The sequence below is a fragment of the Conger conger genome, chromosome 1 (assembly GCF_963514075.1).
Source record: "Conger conger chromosome 1, fConCon1.1, whole genome shotgun sequence".
NCBI lineage: Eukaryota > Metazoa > Chordata > Actinopteri > Anguilliformes > Congridae > Conger > Conger conger.
Window position 1 is genome coordinate 76,269,000 of NC_083760.1, and position 18,158 is coordinate 76,287,157.

The following is an 18,158-nucleotide window of genomic DNA, read 5'->3' on the forward strand; positions in this document are numbered from 1 at the left end:
TCGCTTAGCACAACACGAGTACACTCGGCATACCCGAATTCTGTTGAGAGATTTTACTCCTGCTACAGGGGAACGAATGGTTCGACCAAGTATAACTTATGAAGCCATGGCATGCATCGAATAAAACGAAAAAAGGACACATCGCTTCTGTCTAAAGCCGTTATATGCGGACATCTATAGATACGCGCGACCATTAAATATTTCACCCGCGGCGAATGTGCACTCATCTTCTTGGCGATGGATCCGTGGATGCTGTTTTGCGTCCTCGCCATTGTGAAAAGTGAGTAACTTGTTTATCGATGTTATTTAATGGATGGACGGATGGAGAGATAAGGATGCTCTTTTCTCACGGCTTGTAGCGATGTGGATGTTGGCAGCGACAGATAGGCGTAATTCTTGTGTACGTATTAGCACCACTAGATGCAATGAAAGGATATCAAGATAGCTATATATGTAGTTTGAAAAAGAAAGAGGAGGCCAAATATCTAGGGCTTTTCCTTTGGGGATAATATAGCATATTTGATTATTTTCATTTCATGCTGATAGTGATTGAATGTGAATTATATAATTGATATGAATTAGCGAGTTACACTATTTTGTTTATTTATTCATAAATGTTACCTTCATATAGGCTGCCTATGTGTAGGTTGAATAGCCTACACCTTGCTCTCTTTCCTCACTCGATACAGAACTGTACCTGTTATTGTAAAGGTATTAGATCATTAATATAATCTTTGTGGACAGCAGGCATATTTTCTCTGTCTCTTAAAAGCCACATTCTTTAGAACAATGTTTGAAATGTAGCTTAGCATGAGCAACCGCTCTTCATTTTGATGACGGTAGTATAATTGCTCAAAAAACCGAAATGAAAGCAATAATTGGAAGGCAAGGTATGTGAGCTGCTCTCTGCCATCTTAGAAATGTTTCACAGATGGAAGTGGCAGAAATTGCGCGACTGGTTATATGCGCCTTCACCGTAGGTAGCCCAGTCACCTCTATCAAACTTGACCCAACTAAATCTGAAAAGTGCCCGTCACACACACGCACGCCCGCGTTTAAAGTACCTAATAATTGCAAATCATGAAATGACCTAGTGGCAGAGGCTTGCTCAAATCAATTGAGGCCCTCTGTGTGTAGCGTGAGATCCCGCCAGGCTAATTCCGCTAATTAACTCCAGCAAAGAGCCAGGACAGATGTGCGATCCGTGCTACGAGAGGGGCAAACAAGTAGGGGTTGGAGAGAGCAAGGTTGCCATTGCGACGGAATCACTCTGGTACTCAGCTAATAAAGTATTGAATAGCAAGAGGCGCATGGAGAAATACTTTTCTCTGCTTGAGACAGTACAGCGACTGATATTTCGCGCGTTATACATGAAGTTTGTCGTTCATTAAAATGCTGAATGTCTCTGGTGATTATGAAGTGTTGAGGTGGAAGAAGCGGGGCCTGCAATTTGCAGATGACTTGACTGACATTTCCATAAAAATCAATGCAAGTGGCAGTTGGGGACGCACTGTAATTGTGTTAACCTTCTATACATCAGCTTCACAGCTTTTATGGATGAGGATCAGTGGTGGAGTCATCCATTACAATGACAATACTCAGAAATATTGCTAACCTTCTTTTAACAAGGTAATGGAGTCGTTCCAATTTTTATGAAAATATTTATCCGGCACAAAAAAAGACAGACTGGTGACACACTCAGCGTACTCCAAAGACACACACACCTCCGGCACATGAAACACTGAAAGAATTCAAAATAGAGAGAGTGCGAACAGGGCTGTAAGAGAATCGTCTTCTGTTCTATTTATACAGGAACAATTTGGCACCTGGCCAGCACACACGCACTGACTCTGCAGGCACATTCAAGGACGTTTGGGCACTTTTTCAGAATAGAGCAGCTATTACCGTAACAGCTGTCAGCATAATCAGAAGGATGTCCATTCGATGGACGGGTAAGACCACCGGCGTCTGAACTGATTCGCTCATACTTGAATTTCAGAGTGGGACTTGGATTACTTATAGTTCCATTCACAACATCCTATTGTCAGTATTTGTTTTACACAATATGAAAAATTGTAAGAACAGCAAGGCCTTCTATTTTGAACTGAGCAGTCTAGTTCAACCCCAAGATTCCAGTTAGCGGGGGTAGCCTGTAGCTTTGTGGCTACGATACATGAATGCGACCTGGAAGGTGGGTGGTTCAAGCCCCAGTGTAGCCACTTAAAGACCTGCACAGCTAACCTCGCAATCAACATTGCTCCAGGGGGGATTGTCCCCTGCCTATTTTAATCAACTATAAGTCGCCATAGGGGTCAGCTAAATAACAATTTATAAGATGTCTACCTTATGTACTCTGTTTAATAAAAATGCTTTGTATGTAAAATGGAAGCAATGATTATTAACTGGCTTGACTTGAGAAGCATGCCAGACACCTCAGGCCTGCTGAAGGTGGCAGAGCAGTAAATGCCTCTCAGCATTTAGCTTCTTCAGAGGACTTGATACCCATTGGCCTCTAGTGGATATGCTTGGTTTAAATCAGGAACGCTCAACCCTGTCCCTGGAGATACCAACTGTAGGTTTTCACTCCAACAATAACAGTGCACACCACATTCAACTTCTAGAGCAGGGAAATGCCCTCAAATGCAAATCCAACCCTGGTTTATCTTTTATTACTGATTGGCCAGACTGTCTCACACCTGACTCCCTGGTAAAGGGAGGAAACCATCAGTTCTTGGCCCTCAATGACAGTGATTTGATGATCACTGATCTAGAGATGTCCTTGAACTCCTAATTAGTAGATGAATAGGTGTACCAAATTAGGGTTGAAATGAAAATGTACAGCAACATGATTGGGCAGGCCTGTTTAAGCTGATTGTAGTACAATCCATTATTAAGTTTTCTTATATCCTTGAAAAATCCTGCTGCTGTTTGTGCTAACCCTGACCTAGTTCATTGAGCAGGTTCTATAAAAAGACACAATGAATACATCGAGTGGATTCAAGAAAAATATGTGTGCACATCAAATAGACACTTGAACAAATGAGGTAAATACTTCAGAGCAATATTATTCAAGAATATACTTACACTCCCAGTAGACCAGAAATGGCATACCTGGTTTTATAGTCTGTCTACAACTTATTATGCCCTTGATTTATAAGCTGCATTCAATTATTCATGCCTCTGCCATCGGTCTAAAGCCGGCTGCATTTTTTTTTCAGGGGCTGCCATCGGTGCTTCATTGATTTTAAAATATTTTGGCATAAAGGTTTCCGCTGCGGCCAAATTCTGTCCCCACTGCACTGAAGGCCAGGAGATTCTTGGCATATCCCGCCCTTCCTAGCGCCATTTGAGGGAGCAGAGAACGTGTCAACCTCTGAACAGGATGATTCAATCTGTATATGTTGCAATTCCTCTTAGTCCATTTCTCTTTGTGTATCTATCGATTTTCTGGGATGCATTTCACAGCCATCCACAGGGCGGTGTCATTGGCGCTCCAGGAGGACTGAAGACTGAAGCGCGCTCTAAAACCCAATGGACCACGATCGTGGACCGTTAACATTACATTAAGTTTGCGGCATTCGTAGCTCGGAGTTCCGCTTCAACACGTGACTGACAGACACCGATGAATGAGAGGCACTTTGTCACAGCGTTAGGGTGACGTCGGAAGGCTTCCTTTTATAGCCTTTCCGGACGGCCATCGAGTGCCCTGATTTATTGAAAAGGCCCGGCTTGGTGCGGCTGTGTCGTCGGGCGTAGGTGTTTGTGCTTACACACTGGCGCTAATCTGCGACAGCGCAGGACCCGTCGCGAGCGGTCCCGCGTGTGCCCGCCCCCATGCGAACACGCGCTTACTCCCCCGCAGCGACTCGCAGAGCTGGATTTATGGCAGCGGTGGTAATAGGGGATGCCCTGGTATCTGTGCTGTTTGTGTCAGGGAAGGAGATGGAGATGGAGAGAGTGAGACAGAGAGAGAGAGAGAGAGAAAGGGAGAGAGAGAAAGACAGAGGGAGGGAGGTTATGGGGCATGATTATAGCCTTCATTGATCCAGCCTCTGAAGCCATCATTTCTGCTCGCTGAACACAGGATGGGTGCGAGAGTGAGAGAAAGCAAGTGAGCGTGTGAGAAAGGGACGATCGAGGGGAGAGGGAGAGCCTCTGCTTCTCACTGTCCTATTTTACGTCATTTCTAACATCGGGTCAAATTTCCACCCTGTTGTTTTGACAGTTGTGAATAAACAGGGCCAGTCTTGCTGCAGAACTGGAATGTGTGTGTATATTCAATCGAAACATAACTGGCTTTTAATATGACATGCTGGCACGCTCCATGCCTGCCTGGGGTTAATGCGATGGTATCGATGCAGCTCTCCACAGAGTGGTAATTGGCTGCGAAATTAATAAAAAGGCAATTGGAGGCAACGGGTCACGCAGTGTCGTTCGCAAACGGCTCTGGACCTGGCCTTATTGAATTCGTGTCTTTGGAGGTTGCACCCGTTTGTGTGTGTATGTGCAGCGTGTACCGAGGGCGGGGACTCTCTGAGCCGTTGTGTCCGGTTGCAGGTAGCCTTGCGGCGGATACCGAGGAGCGATTGGTGGAGCACCTCCTCAACCCCGCCCATTACAACAAACTGATCCGCCCGGCGACCAATGGCTCGGAGCTGGTGACGGTGCAGCTGATGGTGTCCCTGGCCCAGCTGATCAGTGTGGTGAGTGAGAGAGTGATGCCATCTACACTGTGCTGCGTTGCGGTCCGCTGTGTCTGTGCCCTGCCTGGGTGACACTGCAGTCACCTGTACCGCCAATCCACTGAGCTGGTAACAACGCACATCCCTACCGATCCCAGCAGTGCACCCTCTGCCGTGTGTAGACTCACAGTCATCTTTACCTTCTGGCCTGTTAAGCTGCGTCAGCAATCCTCGCAAGCCAGAGGATCTACTGGCTTTTGTCGTTAGCCAGTATTTAATTGGCCAATTAAAACTGTCGATAGCCCCGTTCACTCCCATTACTTGATTATGTGAGCCTGAACTGATTTTCAGGTGAAAACAAAAGCAGACACTGCAGCTCTCCAGGACCAGGACTGCAGCCCGTTCTGAACCTTCCCCAGCCCACGGCTAGTTGACATGTCCCTGTACTTTAAGTATAGTGTTACATCAGCCATCAGCTCTAACTGTTTTTTTAATTCCTTTTACAGAATGAGAGGGAACAGGTCATGACCACAAATGTTTGGCTAACACAGGTGAGTCTTCTCCAATCACCCTCCCTTTTGTCTTGATCTGACTTGCTGCCGATCTTTGGCATGACCTCTGATTAGAGCCCTATGCAGTTCTGTTCCAGACCAGTGGACCAAGGCTGCCTGTCCTGTTACACCTGAATGAGCCTGTAACTGTAGCCCTTGTGATGAATTACCGTTGTTCGTCTCCCAGATATCCTCACACTGCCTTATATTGCCCCTGTGGTCACTGACCTGTGGGGTGGAATGGAGCTCTATAGAACACTGACTGACCAATGGAATGGAGCTCTGTAGAACCCTGTGGGGAGGAATGGAGCTCTGTAGAACACTGTGGGGTGGAATGGAGCTCTGTAGAACACTGTGGGGTGGCATGGAGCTCTGTAGAACACTGTGGGGTGGAATCGAGCTCTGTAGAACCCCGTGGGGAGGAATGGAGCTCTGTAGAACCCTGTTGGGAGGAATGGAGCTCTGTAGAACCCTGCCTAACCTGTGAGGAGGAATGGACCCCGGTAGAACACTGACTGATGTATGGCTGCTGGGTTTGTTAACAAATTCTGAATCTTCTGAACCCTTGTGTCAGGTTGTGGTTGTGATACAACAGTGACGCTCAGTGGGGCAAGGTGATAGCACACAGCAAAAAGGTTCTCTGTGAAAATGATCTCTTGCAGTCTACATGTGGTCCCCATTGGGCCCATATAAACTCGGGTAGAGTTGATTTAACACTGGACTTTGGATGGGGTAGGGTGTTAGCAGTGACTCTGAGTGGGGTAGAGTGTTACTGTGGTTTTTATTAAAATGTTGGCCAGGGGGCAGAGGAGGAGGTATAATTGAAGTTACCACAACACTGTAGTGAGTTTAATACACAATTAGGCACCGCACCTATGATTTAGACCCACATGACGCACAGATACACAGCATTTAGAATTGAGCCAGCACACATTTTAGTTTCCCATTGTAGATCAAATGGCAGTTACTGTACATTTCATTTGTTTAATTAATCTCAACCCAGCAAACATGCATTTGAGTGTATTTACACACACACACACACACACACAGAGCAGTGCATTACGTCCTCACGTTGAGGTCGAGAAGCCGGGGGAAGACTGAAGGCAGAGCCCAGAGCTTGATTGATGTGGGATAATTGAACAGGGAGAGGCCATCAATGTTTTACGAGCTCTATGAGTGGACACTGGGGAGTGCCAAGGACACCCGGACCTCCAGCCAATTCAGACCACACAAAAAACGCAATTACAGCCATAAAAAAACGCCCTGCCGGAGTGAACTGGAGGAGATTGCAACTTCGCTTACTCTATTAGGCAGGTCAAAGGAGTTTACTTCACTGGAATCGCACAACAGCTAGGCCCCGTATTGCTACTCTTATGGCAGTTATGGTTCGATTCAGAAAGTGCTCCTTCCACTCCTGTTGTTGTGTTGTGAGCGATGGGAGCGCCGCTAACTGCGCGAAGCTTTTGAGTGACGCTCGCTGTACTGTGAGCCGTGCTCTAATGGCTGCCGATCTTCCCGTGGGTGTGATTGGTCCTCAGGAGTGGCAGGACTATCGGCTGACTTGGGTCCCGGAGGAGTTCGATGGGATGCTGAAGGTCAGACTGCCCTCCAAACACATTTGGCTGCCCGATGTGGTGCTGTACAACAAGTGAGTGCCCTGTCTGACTCTCCATACCCCTTAGCTGCGCTCTCAGAAATAAAGGTGTGAAAAATGCCGGAGAAGGTAGAGATACTTGTCGCTGGGGTGGTAGCCCATAGGTACATGGAATTGTATGCCTAGCCTACAATATATACTTTATTTGGACCTTTTTTTTTCTTGGAAAATGTACTCATTTGTACCAAAAGAAAACATTACCGTATTGTCAGGGTATATTTTGGATCTGTGAAGAACATAAAAGTACCTCCGCTGTCACTATCTCTGAGAGTCTGCCCAGCAGAGCGAACCCGTTTCAGCATTACCTGCCTAATGTCATACCCTGTCTCCCTGACTGGAGCGTCTGCCAAATGCCAATAATGTAATGTATTCATGTTCACAGTGACGTTCACTCCGACGCTGCGCTCTCACGTGACAAGGTCCCGACTGCATATGCTTTGTATTTATTTGCCTGTTGGACTGCCTTACACATCTTGCTGTTTTGCATCTTTTCATCTCACAGTTGGATATTCAATGGAGCAATTCAGGTTAAGCACCTTTGCTTGGCGGCGCAAACAGGGAATCGAAAAGGGCAGCCTCTTAGCTGGAGGCCCAGTTCTCTTAATTCCTTACCTGGTCACTGACACTGGACCCTAAGCCCCTCCGCTGTGGCCGCATTGCTCGCAATGACATCAATTGGCAGCTTAACTTGATTATGCAAAGAAATAACTGCTGCCATACCTGCTCAGGTGACCTACATACAGTACGCTATCTTATCTGCTAGGTGATATCTATCCACCCTACTTAGCCTAATTCTCTAAGTATTTGACTTCCTGGCTGTAGCGGCCGGATTGACCTGAATGATTTCTGTCATGGCCTCCCTGTGCGCAGTGCTATCACGGTTCCCCTGAATGAGTGTCAGTGCATATATCTTCTGAGGTGAAGTCAATTCCAAATGGATTATTCCACGGTTCATGGATTTCTTGGAACATCTGGTACATGCATCAGGAAAATTACCCAAAAACTCCAGTCCAGTCCACCTCATTTAATCAGACTGGTTCATTTAATCAAACTACTTCCCCGGTGTATCCATACCTGCCAACCAGGCCATTTCTTTGCCTCTAAATTAGAGTGTATTTGTTGATTGCAGTATCTTAGCTATCTTTTGGCCTTACGGGAACGGGCTCACATAAATGACACATGCTGCCAACTGATCGTGGCTAATTAGGGCGGTCGTTTGCCAGTGCTGAGTTTCCATGCCTGTCCAGCAGTAACCGTAGTGCCCTTTCCACCCTTATCTGACATACCTGTCTCTCACATTGTCTTCCTGAGTCCCACGTGCACTGCTTCGTGTCTGCTAATGAAGCTGGTCTCTGGGCATGCCCACTGCTCCCTGGGGTAATTGCTTCACTCAGCGGTGTTTCTGCACCAGTGTGAAACCCTCCTTAAGTCAGTTACTTACAACCCCCTAGACGTCCCACATTACATTACATTATTAAATGACATTTACTTAGCTGACGTTTTATCCAAAGCGACATACATTTGATTAGACTATGCAGGGCCCAATCCCCCCCAGGACCAATGTGGGGTTAACGGCCTTGCCAAACAGTTGGCTACACAGGAGCTTTAACCACCAACCTACCGGGCCCCAGTCAAGCAACTTAGCCACTAGACTATAGGCTGCCCCCACATGCTTCAAAGGTACTGTGGTACTACTTGTCTGTAAGGACAGAATAATAATAATAATGTTTAAAATTATATCTATATATCTATATACACTCACCAAGCACTTTATTAAGTATTTATTAGACTTAATTAGGCTTATACTGCTGTAGCGTATCCTTAGAGTTATGATGCGTTGTCTTCAGAGAAGCTCTTCTGCATAACACATTTGCGTTACTGTCACCATCCTGTCAGCTTTGACCAGTCTGGCCATTCTCCTCTGACATCTCTCATTAACAAGGCTTTTCTGTCTGCAGAACTGCTGCTCACTGTATTTTTGTTTGTTTGCACCATTCTTTGCAAACTCTAGAGACTAGTGTGTGTGAAAATCCCAGGAGATCAGCAGTTTCTCAAACCACCCTGTTACCCTGTCACTTAGATTACATTTGTTTCCCCATGCATTGCACTGCTGCCACACAATTGGCTGATTAGATTATTGCATGAATAAGTAGGGGTAATAAATGTTCCTAATAAAGTGCTCGGAGCACTTTTCATTAATCATATATCTGAAGAGCGCATCTTTACCTCAGTTTTCAAATGAGTTCTACAATCCCTGTTATCTGCAGGAGAACCACTACAAACCTGAGAACGACCTGTCTGGTCGGTAAGGTGTTTGGTGTTGATAAGATAAAATGGACACACTTGAATGACTGAATGCTTGCATTTGGAGAACCATCTACACCCTACACCTAACAGTTTCATGCTCAGCTGGACCACTGTATGCATGTGGAGCACTGACTGCCTCTAGACTTCCAAGTACAGCATAATATATTTGTTGACTGGACAGAGCATAGCATCATTGCTGCCAGTTTACACTATGTTCATGTAGCTAATAGAGAGATTATATCAATTGTTAGTTTCCCGTCCCTAGTTAGGCTTTTTTTCTGAAAATGTGTCACCCTGAATCAGCTCCTGGTTTTAATCTCCCAGATCTTCACTATGGGGTCAGGGTCAGACCTTGAAGCTACTGTAGTCATTACAGGGGCCTGATCTGCTCCAGATCAGTGAAAGCAGGAGTATGAATATTTGGCTGTACATGTCTGATATTTGGGCTGGTACAATTTGTACCCGTACCTGAAAGCTCATTCAACCTCACCATACCTGGCCCATTTGCTTGCACTTTTTTTTTTTTGCGGAGGACTCATGAACAAATTAAATGAAATTTTATTTCAAAGAATTTTATCAAATTCAACTTTCAGGGATATCATGGTATTTAATGTGGAGGAAAATATGTTAAAATGCGGAGTGTTCTGACGTGTCTCCATCTGTCTGCGGTTTGGTAGTGCTGATGGGATGTACGAGGTGTCCTTCTACTCCAACGCGGTGGTCTCGCACGACGGCAGCGTCTTCTGGCTCCCTCCCGCCATCTACAAGAGCGCCTGCAAGATCGAGGTCAAGCACTTCCCCTTCGACCAGCAGAACTGCACCCTCCGCTTCCGCTCCTGGACCTACGACCGCACCGAGATCGACCTAGTCCTGAAGACCGACGTGGCCAGCATGGACGACTTCACGCCCAGCGGCGAGTGGGACATCATCGCCCTGCCGGGCCGCCGAAACGAGAACCCGGCCGACACCACCTACGTGGACATCACCTACGACTTCATCATCCGGCGCAAGCCCCTCTTCTACACCATCAACCTCATCATCCCCTGCATCCTCATCACCTCGCTGGCCATCCTGGTCTTCTACCTGCCCTCCGACTGCGGGGAGAAGATGACCCTGTGCATCTCCGTGCTGCTGGCCCTCACCGTCTTCCTGCTGCTCATCTCCAAGATCGTGCCGCCCACCTCGCTGGACGTCCCGTTGGTGGGGAAGTACCTGATGTTCACCATGGTGCTGGTGACCTTCTCCATCGTCACCAGCGTGTGCGTGCTGAACGTGCACCACCGCTCCCCCACCACCCACACCATGCCGCCCTGGGTGAAGCTGGTCTTCCTGGACAAGCTGCCCGCCCTGCTGTTCATGCGGCAGCCCCGGAACAACTGCGAGCGGCAGAGGCTCCGTCACCGTCGCAGGGCCAAGGAGCAGCGGGACGGGGGGCGGCCGGGGGCCCGGGTGATGGCGGGGCTGGGGCTGGCTGGGATGGGCTTCCCCAAAGAGAGCCCCGACCCCTGCACCTGCTACGTCAACCGCGCCTCCGTCAAGCAGCTGGGGGGCGAGCTGGGGGGCGGCGGGGCCGGTTCCCCGGACGGACTGAACGGACTCAGGGAGGGTCGGGAAGGGGCACCCGCCCCCCTCCAGTCCTCCAGCCTGGCCCGGGGCAAGCAGCAGGGCCCCGCCCTCACACACGCCCTGCTGGGGCAGGCCGTCCCTGGGTTCGAGGAGGCAGTGGAAGGGGTGCGGTTCATTGCCAACCACATGAAGAGTGAGGACGACGACCGGAGTGTAAGTTTTTTTACTGCATGTTATTTTTACCTTTTTTGCCCTCGTTTTAGAGTCACCAGTTATGCCCCTGGAGTCAACGCTGTGCTGCCGGCAGGAGAAGTGTGTGTGCTTCTCTCATCCACTCACCAATGGGCCCTATGACCAATGCCCAAAATCAAACACATTTTCTAAGTTTCTCATAATATATCTTCTATTTAGTTTGCTGTATGACCTCTTGCTGGCCCCCGTCTAAGGATATTGCTTTGTTAGCAAGTTCTGTAGGAAACAAAGTTAGCATCAGAACGCATCACACTCCTCTTTCTACAATTTGCCTCAGTTCAGACGTGTCACTTCAGTCTGAGCTGTATTGGCACAGCTCAGAAGACGCTCAAAGCATGATTCTGGCTGCAGTTCCATTCATTTTAAGGTTTTGCTGTCAAACAAATTTTCTTCTGTGGGGTTAATTATGCAATTCCAAGTGACATCTGAGTATGTTGGGAACTGCAGTTTGTGTATCGCTTGGGCAAAGTGAAAAGTAAAATAACCGAAAAATTCTCACACCTGGTTCCATACTTATGCGATACATCATGATATAATGGTGTAGGATTTGAGTGCCAAATGCAAAATGGCTCTTATTGACCATATCTGTGATTGAGTTTCATTTTGACAGTTTTATTACTATATGACCCTTTTAAACAAATGAATGGTTGGATGAATTGTGGCATTACAGCACCGCAGTAGCCTATCTCGTAGACCTGTAGTGTGGGTTTATTCGATTTTTTTATTACTACAGTATGTATTATGATTTTATTATGATTCATATTTACACACATCGCGGACTGCATTTTGTGTACAGTATATGAGCACATAATGAGTATGATTTTGGTACATACTGTATATACAGCAGTAGATGAAGTAGTGGAGTAGGTGGTCATTTTTGCTGAGCCTGACTCCTGATACAGCCTCCATGATCTGCATTTGTGCATTGGCACGATCTGCCAGATGCCTCTCAGACCTGTTCTCATGGTTACAGCCGGGCCTGTTCAAGTCATTTTTGTTGTGATATGAGATGCACTGTGCTTTGTATTCGAACGTCTGTCCTTTTTACTGAACCCAAAAATTGTCCCTCCACAGGCAGATGCTTATGAATATTCAGAAGCGACGAGCCTTTTATCCTTGTTTAGTTGTCATTCCAATCAGCATCATCATGTGTACAAGTGCTTTAAGTCACACTGCCAGTCATTTAGGATACATGTTAGGCATGTCTACTGATGAATATTCTGGTGATAGGAAAACCAAATTCATTAGCAGGGACTGAAAATAGTATTGACTTGTGTCTTCAGAGAATTAATTAACTGCTTTTGCCTACACTTGTCCATTCAGATGACCATGGTCTCCATGGTTACAGTTAATCTCCATGCCAACAACATTAAATCCCTTCCTCTCCTGGAGCCAACACTGGGGTCAGGAAGTGACTCCCACTGTTGCAGAATCAGTCTGTGTGCATATTAACCTTCTCTCTCACCCCTGCTCAGGTAAGCGAGGACTGGAAGTACGTTGCCATGGTGATCGACCGCCTTTTCCTTTGGATTTTCATCTTTGTCTGCGTCTTTGGCACTGTGGGCATGTTCCTACAGCCTCTCTTCCAGAACTACACAGCCAAGACCATCACCCACACACCCGGCTGACCAATCAATGCTTCCGGCCTCATAGACGGAAAACTGCCCTCAGCCAATCCAAATCGGACTGGGGGACAACGGGACGAGGGAGAGACCTGCCGAAAGTGATTTCTACTCATCATGAACCTGGCTTTATTGACTGCCACGCCCAGCTATGTTTATATAAACTTGCAAAAATAGAAGACAGAAAGCATACTGCTTTTGGGGAGTCCTCCCTTCCAATCCCCACCTCTTCCTTTTTGAGAGACAGCAGCATAAGCCAGTCAGGGAAAGAGGACACACCTGTTTACTTCATTGACTGCTATGCCAGCCAATCACACTCAACTCTCGAAGCAGACAGGGATATGAAGACACCAACACATTCCCTGCCCAAATGCTACACACCTTGCAACAGCTTCAGGGGTCTCTTGAATGACAACTGCACATGCCAATCAAAACAATAGAGAAGGACAAACATGCATTTCAGTTTGTTTCTTGAGCCACCTCTCCAAAAAACTTCCATTCTTTATCATAATATAACATAACATGGTATAGCATCAAGTATATTGTAGCATTAGGACATTTCTATGTGTTAGCATATAAAGGGATATGTTCCTGTTAGGGAGATATTGCTATGGTCAAATATTGTATAGTAATATAAAATAAACAGGAATGTGATGTTAAGTGAACATCCACACGTACACATACACACACACACACACACACAAACACATGTGTATACGTTGAGAAAGCCATGGTGTTTGAACAATGAGGTTTACATTCTGCGACAGCAATAAACGAATAAGGAATAAATCTTGCAAAAACATTAGTAGCAAGATTTGTTTGTAAATTCAGTATGTGAGTATGTGCATGTGCACGTGTGGTTGTATGCGTCTCTGTACATCGGAACAGCCCGGCCTAGTCTTAATCACTGGCAATCTTCCAAAAGGAAACTTCACAGTTTGGAATCGAGTCATGCTCTGTTACTTTCGTTCAACAGAGTCGTAGTGCCAAGACGCCTGTGAGTATTAATAGCATAAATGAATTAAGGGATTAAAGGGATGTTTTTGTCTATACTAAGAGTTTTAATCTTTGACAACACAATTGAATAGTTTGTCTGGTTGTCTTGTCTCATGTGGCAGTACCTTAGGCCCTCTGTCCAGTGCCTCTGAAGAACAGGAGCGTCTGAGTGCATTACTGCTGTGCATCCATGAGTCATATGGAGCACGGTCTTATTTAGTCTTATGTTGTTCAGCTGTTTAAAAAAAAAAAAAGGTTCCACCTGAATATACATGAATATATTTTATATAAAATAAATATATGAATATATTTACTCCTCTCCTCCCCTCCCCTCAAAATATCTTATATATATGTTTCATTCTCTCAATCTCATTGCCTTACTCTCATTCACTCTTCATTCCACTTTCCTTCCGTCTCTCCCTCTATCCATCTCTTCATTCCATCCTATGTTGCTGCTGAGTTTCCCCGCCCGCCCCTCCTCTGTCAAAGAGGACCAGAGCTGCTCTGCCTCTCTCTATAGTATCAGTCTAATAAAGACCATAGGTTCAGTTCCAGTACCTTTGCAGATTGTTTTCTAATGGGAGTGACTGTAATGTTTCTAATGTTTTCTAAAGCTACTGCCAAAGACCCACACCCACTCACACACATACTCTGTGTGTATGGCATTATTAAAATGATGAAGAGCATTAAAAAAGGCACAACAGTGGTGACCAGTAGGCGATACCCTATGAAGAGTGTGTCTAGTGGAGCCTGAGCTGTGCTGGAAATGCATGTTCAGATTATGACAGATTATGACACAGTGACAAATATACATTCCGACAGACTGGGATTCACACATTTACATAAGTAAACTGGCAGATTTAAGCAGTTAGGACAGCGGTTAAAGTATATATATGGCAACGGTTATAATGAAGCAAAAAGAGACTTCAGTGACATAGCCCTACATTCTTCTCAGGGTTATTATTGTCCTCAAGGTAGATTCAGTTTACAGTACAGCATATTACATACAAGTCCTGCACTGCTTCAGTTTCTGTATCTGTTTATTTGTCTTGTACATTACTCACTCCTCACAAGATTGCTTCAGCGCACTGATTTTTCAGGGGGCATTTGTTGATGCACAGCTCTCATATGGTCCCACCACAACATAATTCTAATCAACAAAGAAGAAATAAAAGGGTCATAAACAGTACATTTACACAAATTTAGTTTGTTTTTGTTTTTGTTTACTAATGGCCTAAAAAAGATATATTATGCTTCAGTCATGCTTCAGGCCTGCATTTCTCCTCAAACCTGAGGACAGATGTACAGTACTGTGCAGAAGTCTTAGGTACCCTCAACTTCATTGTATATATATGTTTATTTTTTGTTAGTATAAAAAAACACATTTGAGATTTCCAAATATTCATTTTCCAAAAGATTATACAGAGACATTTTTGAATTAATTTTAAAAGGTAACATATTACTGTAAGCAATTTACTACTTTTTACATAAAAACTTGATCAAGGCTGTCTGAGATCAGAAGCATGGAGCCAACCAAAGTCTACAGAAGAACTGTGGCAAGTTCTCCAACATGTTTGGAACAACCTCCCTGCTGATTCTCTTATAGAACTGCAGGAAAGCGTTGGCTATCTCAGAGAAGATGCAGTTTTAACCCCGAAGGGTGGTCACAAAAAATATTGATTTGATTCAGTTTTTAACTATTTTTCCAAATGTAGTGTAATGTAATGTAAAATGTACAGTACGTTTATTTAGGACCTTTCATTGAATTATTTTTGAAATAATCTTATCTGTACAGAATGTTATACAGGTGCCTAAGGCTTTTGCACAGTACTGTGGCTGCTTTGAAAATGAAACATTTGTTGGTTGACTAGGGGCAGGACAATGGTTACCATGATTACCATGATCCATCGATTTCATAACTATCTTCCCCCAGCGTTAATCGGCAACATTTTGTAGTGATAGTTACAAGGCGTTGTCGCTAGAGATTGCTAAGGTTGTACCAGTGTAGCTGGTCACTATAGCTAATGAAATTCTGAGATATTTTCCTGAGTAAAAGTTTGCAGTGGACTTCCATAGGCCAGTACACTCACATTTAAACAAATATTGCCATCTAGTGGAAATGCTGCTGTAAATTCACTTAAAAACCAACAAGCAAATACTGAAGCAGTAAATGTGAAGGAATAACCTTGATAACTTTTGGAAAACACACATGAAAATGTGCCCTAAAAGTGCCCTGCCAGGTTAAAAAAGGCAAGGTGGTAGAAATGAACACAAAATAAAAATGTCAAAATAAAGTGACTGAGGTCACAGTTGGTTAAATGTCATGGTTTTATTCTTATGAGGAGGAAACTGTGATAATCAAGAAACAGAAAGGTTACAAAATGAATGAAAAGGAACAGTCAAACATATTCACATATTGAACAATGAACGTTATTGCTTGTATCAGGTTCACACTTCTCTTTCACAGTGCACGGGCTATGTGGGTACTGGTGCTGAGCAGGTGCATGGGTGAGTGCAGTTAATAAGTATGAGGAGGTTTCCTCGAGCCTTCTCCTTCACCTTCTCCCCTCCTCTTCCTCCATTGTTTCAGGTGTCGTTTTTCAGGGCTGTGACCTGGGCTTACTGCTTCTTCTCGATCTTCTGGTTGTACTCCAGGAAGAAGTCGTTGCAGGCAACGGTCAGGGCTCCCACAAGGATGACGAACTCGGTGAAGTCCACCTCCCCATCGTTGTTGGCATCCAGGTCTCCCATCACCTTGTCTACTGCGTCCTTATCCTGGGGATTCTGCAGGCCGGAAGTTAAGGAGGGTTAAGAATGGCTTTGCTGTTTCCTTGTGTGTAGTTGTGTGCCACACACAATGAAATGTGAATGTAAGTTAATGCCGGCCTGGACTTCAGATTGGTTCTAAGTCTAGCTCTTGGATCGTTATCCCATACTCTTTATCTGGGATCCTCTGGCTTTACTCTGTTGTCTGTTAAGCTTTAGCAGTCAGGTGATGCACAAAGAGATGAGATGAGAAGCAAGTCCACCAAAATGGATCACCGCATGACTGTTACGGTGTCTACCCTTTTGTTCCCAAACACGTGTGTGTTGGGCTGCTATCACTGAATTTTGCATGTGTGTTAGGTGTCAAAAGTGTGATTTCATGCCTGTCCACATGTGTGTATGTGCGTCTGTATGTGTGTATGTGTGTCTGTATGTGTGAGCCTCTCTCCTCACCCCCAGGTAGTTCCCCAGCTCCTGGGTCAGCATGTCCTTGAGCTCTCCCCTGCTCAGGGTGTACTTGTCCCCCTCGTTCCCAGAATACTTGTGGAAGGTCTGGATCATGAGCTGCATGGCGTTCTCCAAGTTGGACTCACTGCCAGAGGAGTTTCCGATGAGTGGGCCTGACATTCTGGGGAGGGGAGGAGAGAGAGAGAGAGGGAGGGAGAGGGGGAGAGAGAAAGAGAGGGATGAGACACATCCAGAGGAGATGGGTGGAAGGAAGCTTGGATTCAGGCTCCCAAATTTCTGCATCCATCCAAATTAAAGAGAGATGGAGGTACAATAATACAGAGCAGAATCTGGCTGGACTGATAACAGTGAACACAGACACACTGAACTACTGATGAACCAGATGTCTGTCAAATGATACGAATGTTAGTAGGCAGCTGTAAATACAGCAGACAGAAACAAGCACACACACACACACACACACATAGGCACACATGCCCATGCCTGCACACGGTACATGCACAAATGCGCATACAAGCAAGTGACACACACAAGATTTGCAGAGAGTCTATGTTTATGTTTTGCTCTGATGATGATTAAGTCACAGCAGAACCTGCTCTCAAACGCAGTTCTGTCCCCTCGCCCCCACATAAAAATCGATAGAAATGATGGATGAAGGTGGAAAGCGGAGGGCTAAGAAAGAAACATGCAACATGGCAGGGGAAAGATAAGCCCAGTCCAGGCATTCATTAGTATGCACAAGCCACAGGTCCACAGTCAACCCCGCAGTCAACCTCAGACCCAAAATAAGACCAGAGGAAAACCAGATACAGCGATGGGTATACTGTTGAATACAGAGCCCTCTTTCAGAAACATATTATAATCCTCTTCCTAATAACCTCGACATGCACATAAACCACAGAGTGAGAGAGAGAGTGTGCGAAAGATATATAGAGAGAAAGAGAGGCAGCATATGTTGCAGCATCTATGAGTATACAAAGATGCCACAAGTGCAGTGATAAGAGAAAAACATTCTTAGAGATAAACACATCTTCCCCTGTAAGACAACTATTCCTCCCAGGTTTGAAAAGGAGAAGGCGCCCTTATCTCCCGCTCTCTTCCTCACCTGGATGATGATGGAGTGATGAGCTTGCACTTGTTCAGAATCCGAGAAAGAAGACTGGTGAGAAGACAGTGCTGGACCACGTCTTAAATACCCTCGTCCCTCCACCCACTTCACACCTATCTCCTCCTCCTCCCTCTCCATTCCTTCTTCCACCTGTTGCTTTCCCCTCCCATCTCCCCCCAACCCCCC

The 18,158-nt window shown here is 45.5% G+C and overlaps 2 protein-coding genes across 3 annotated transcripts; one reads left to right on the forward strand and one right to left on the reverse strand.

The window, feature by feature from the left end:
• On the forward strand, positions 1 to 14,184 carry chrnb2 (cholinergic receptor, nicotinic, beta 2). The gene is made up of 6 exons (XM_061234716.1): positions 1 to 280; positions 4,558 to 4,703; positions 5,189 to 5,233; positions 6,772 to 6,881; positions 9,872 to 10,973; positions 12,488 to 14,184. Exons 1-6 carry the CDS (start codon positions 238 to 240, stop codon positions 12,638 to 12,640), a joined length of 1,599 nt encoding a protein of 532 aa, XP_061090700.1. The 5' UTR covers positions 1 to 237; the 3' UTR covers positions 12,641 to 14,184.
• A 1,883-nt stretch (positions 14,185 to 16,067) lies between these two features.
• On the reverse strand, positions 16,068 to 17,999 carry s100t (S100 calcium binding protein T). Of its 2 annotated transcripts, XM_061234752.1 has the most exons (3): positions 17,970 to 17,999; positions 16,850 to 17,024; positions 16,068 to 16,414 (listed from the first exon to the last, which is right to left on the reverse strand). In XM_061234752.1, the coding sequence occupies exons 2-3, from the start codon at positions 17,021 to 17,023 to the stop codon at positions 16,250 to 16,252; spliced, it is 339 nt and encodes a 112-aa protein (XP_061090736.1). In that variant the 5' UTR covers position 17,024; positions 17,970 to 17,999; the 3' UTR covers positions 16,068 to 16,249. The 2 variants fall into 2 exon arrangements, with proteins under 2 accessions (XP_061090736.1, XP_061090727.1); XM_061234743.1 differs by lacking the exon at positions 17,970 to 17,999 and having other exon boundaries at positions 16,850 to 17,147.
• Between the last annotated feature and the right edge of the window lie 159 nt (positions 18,000 to 18,158).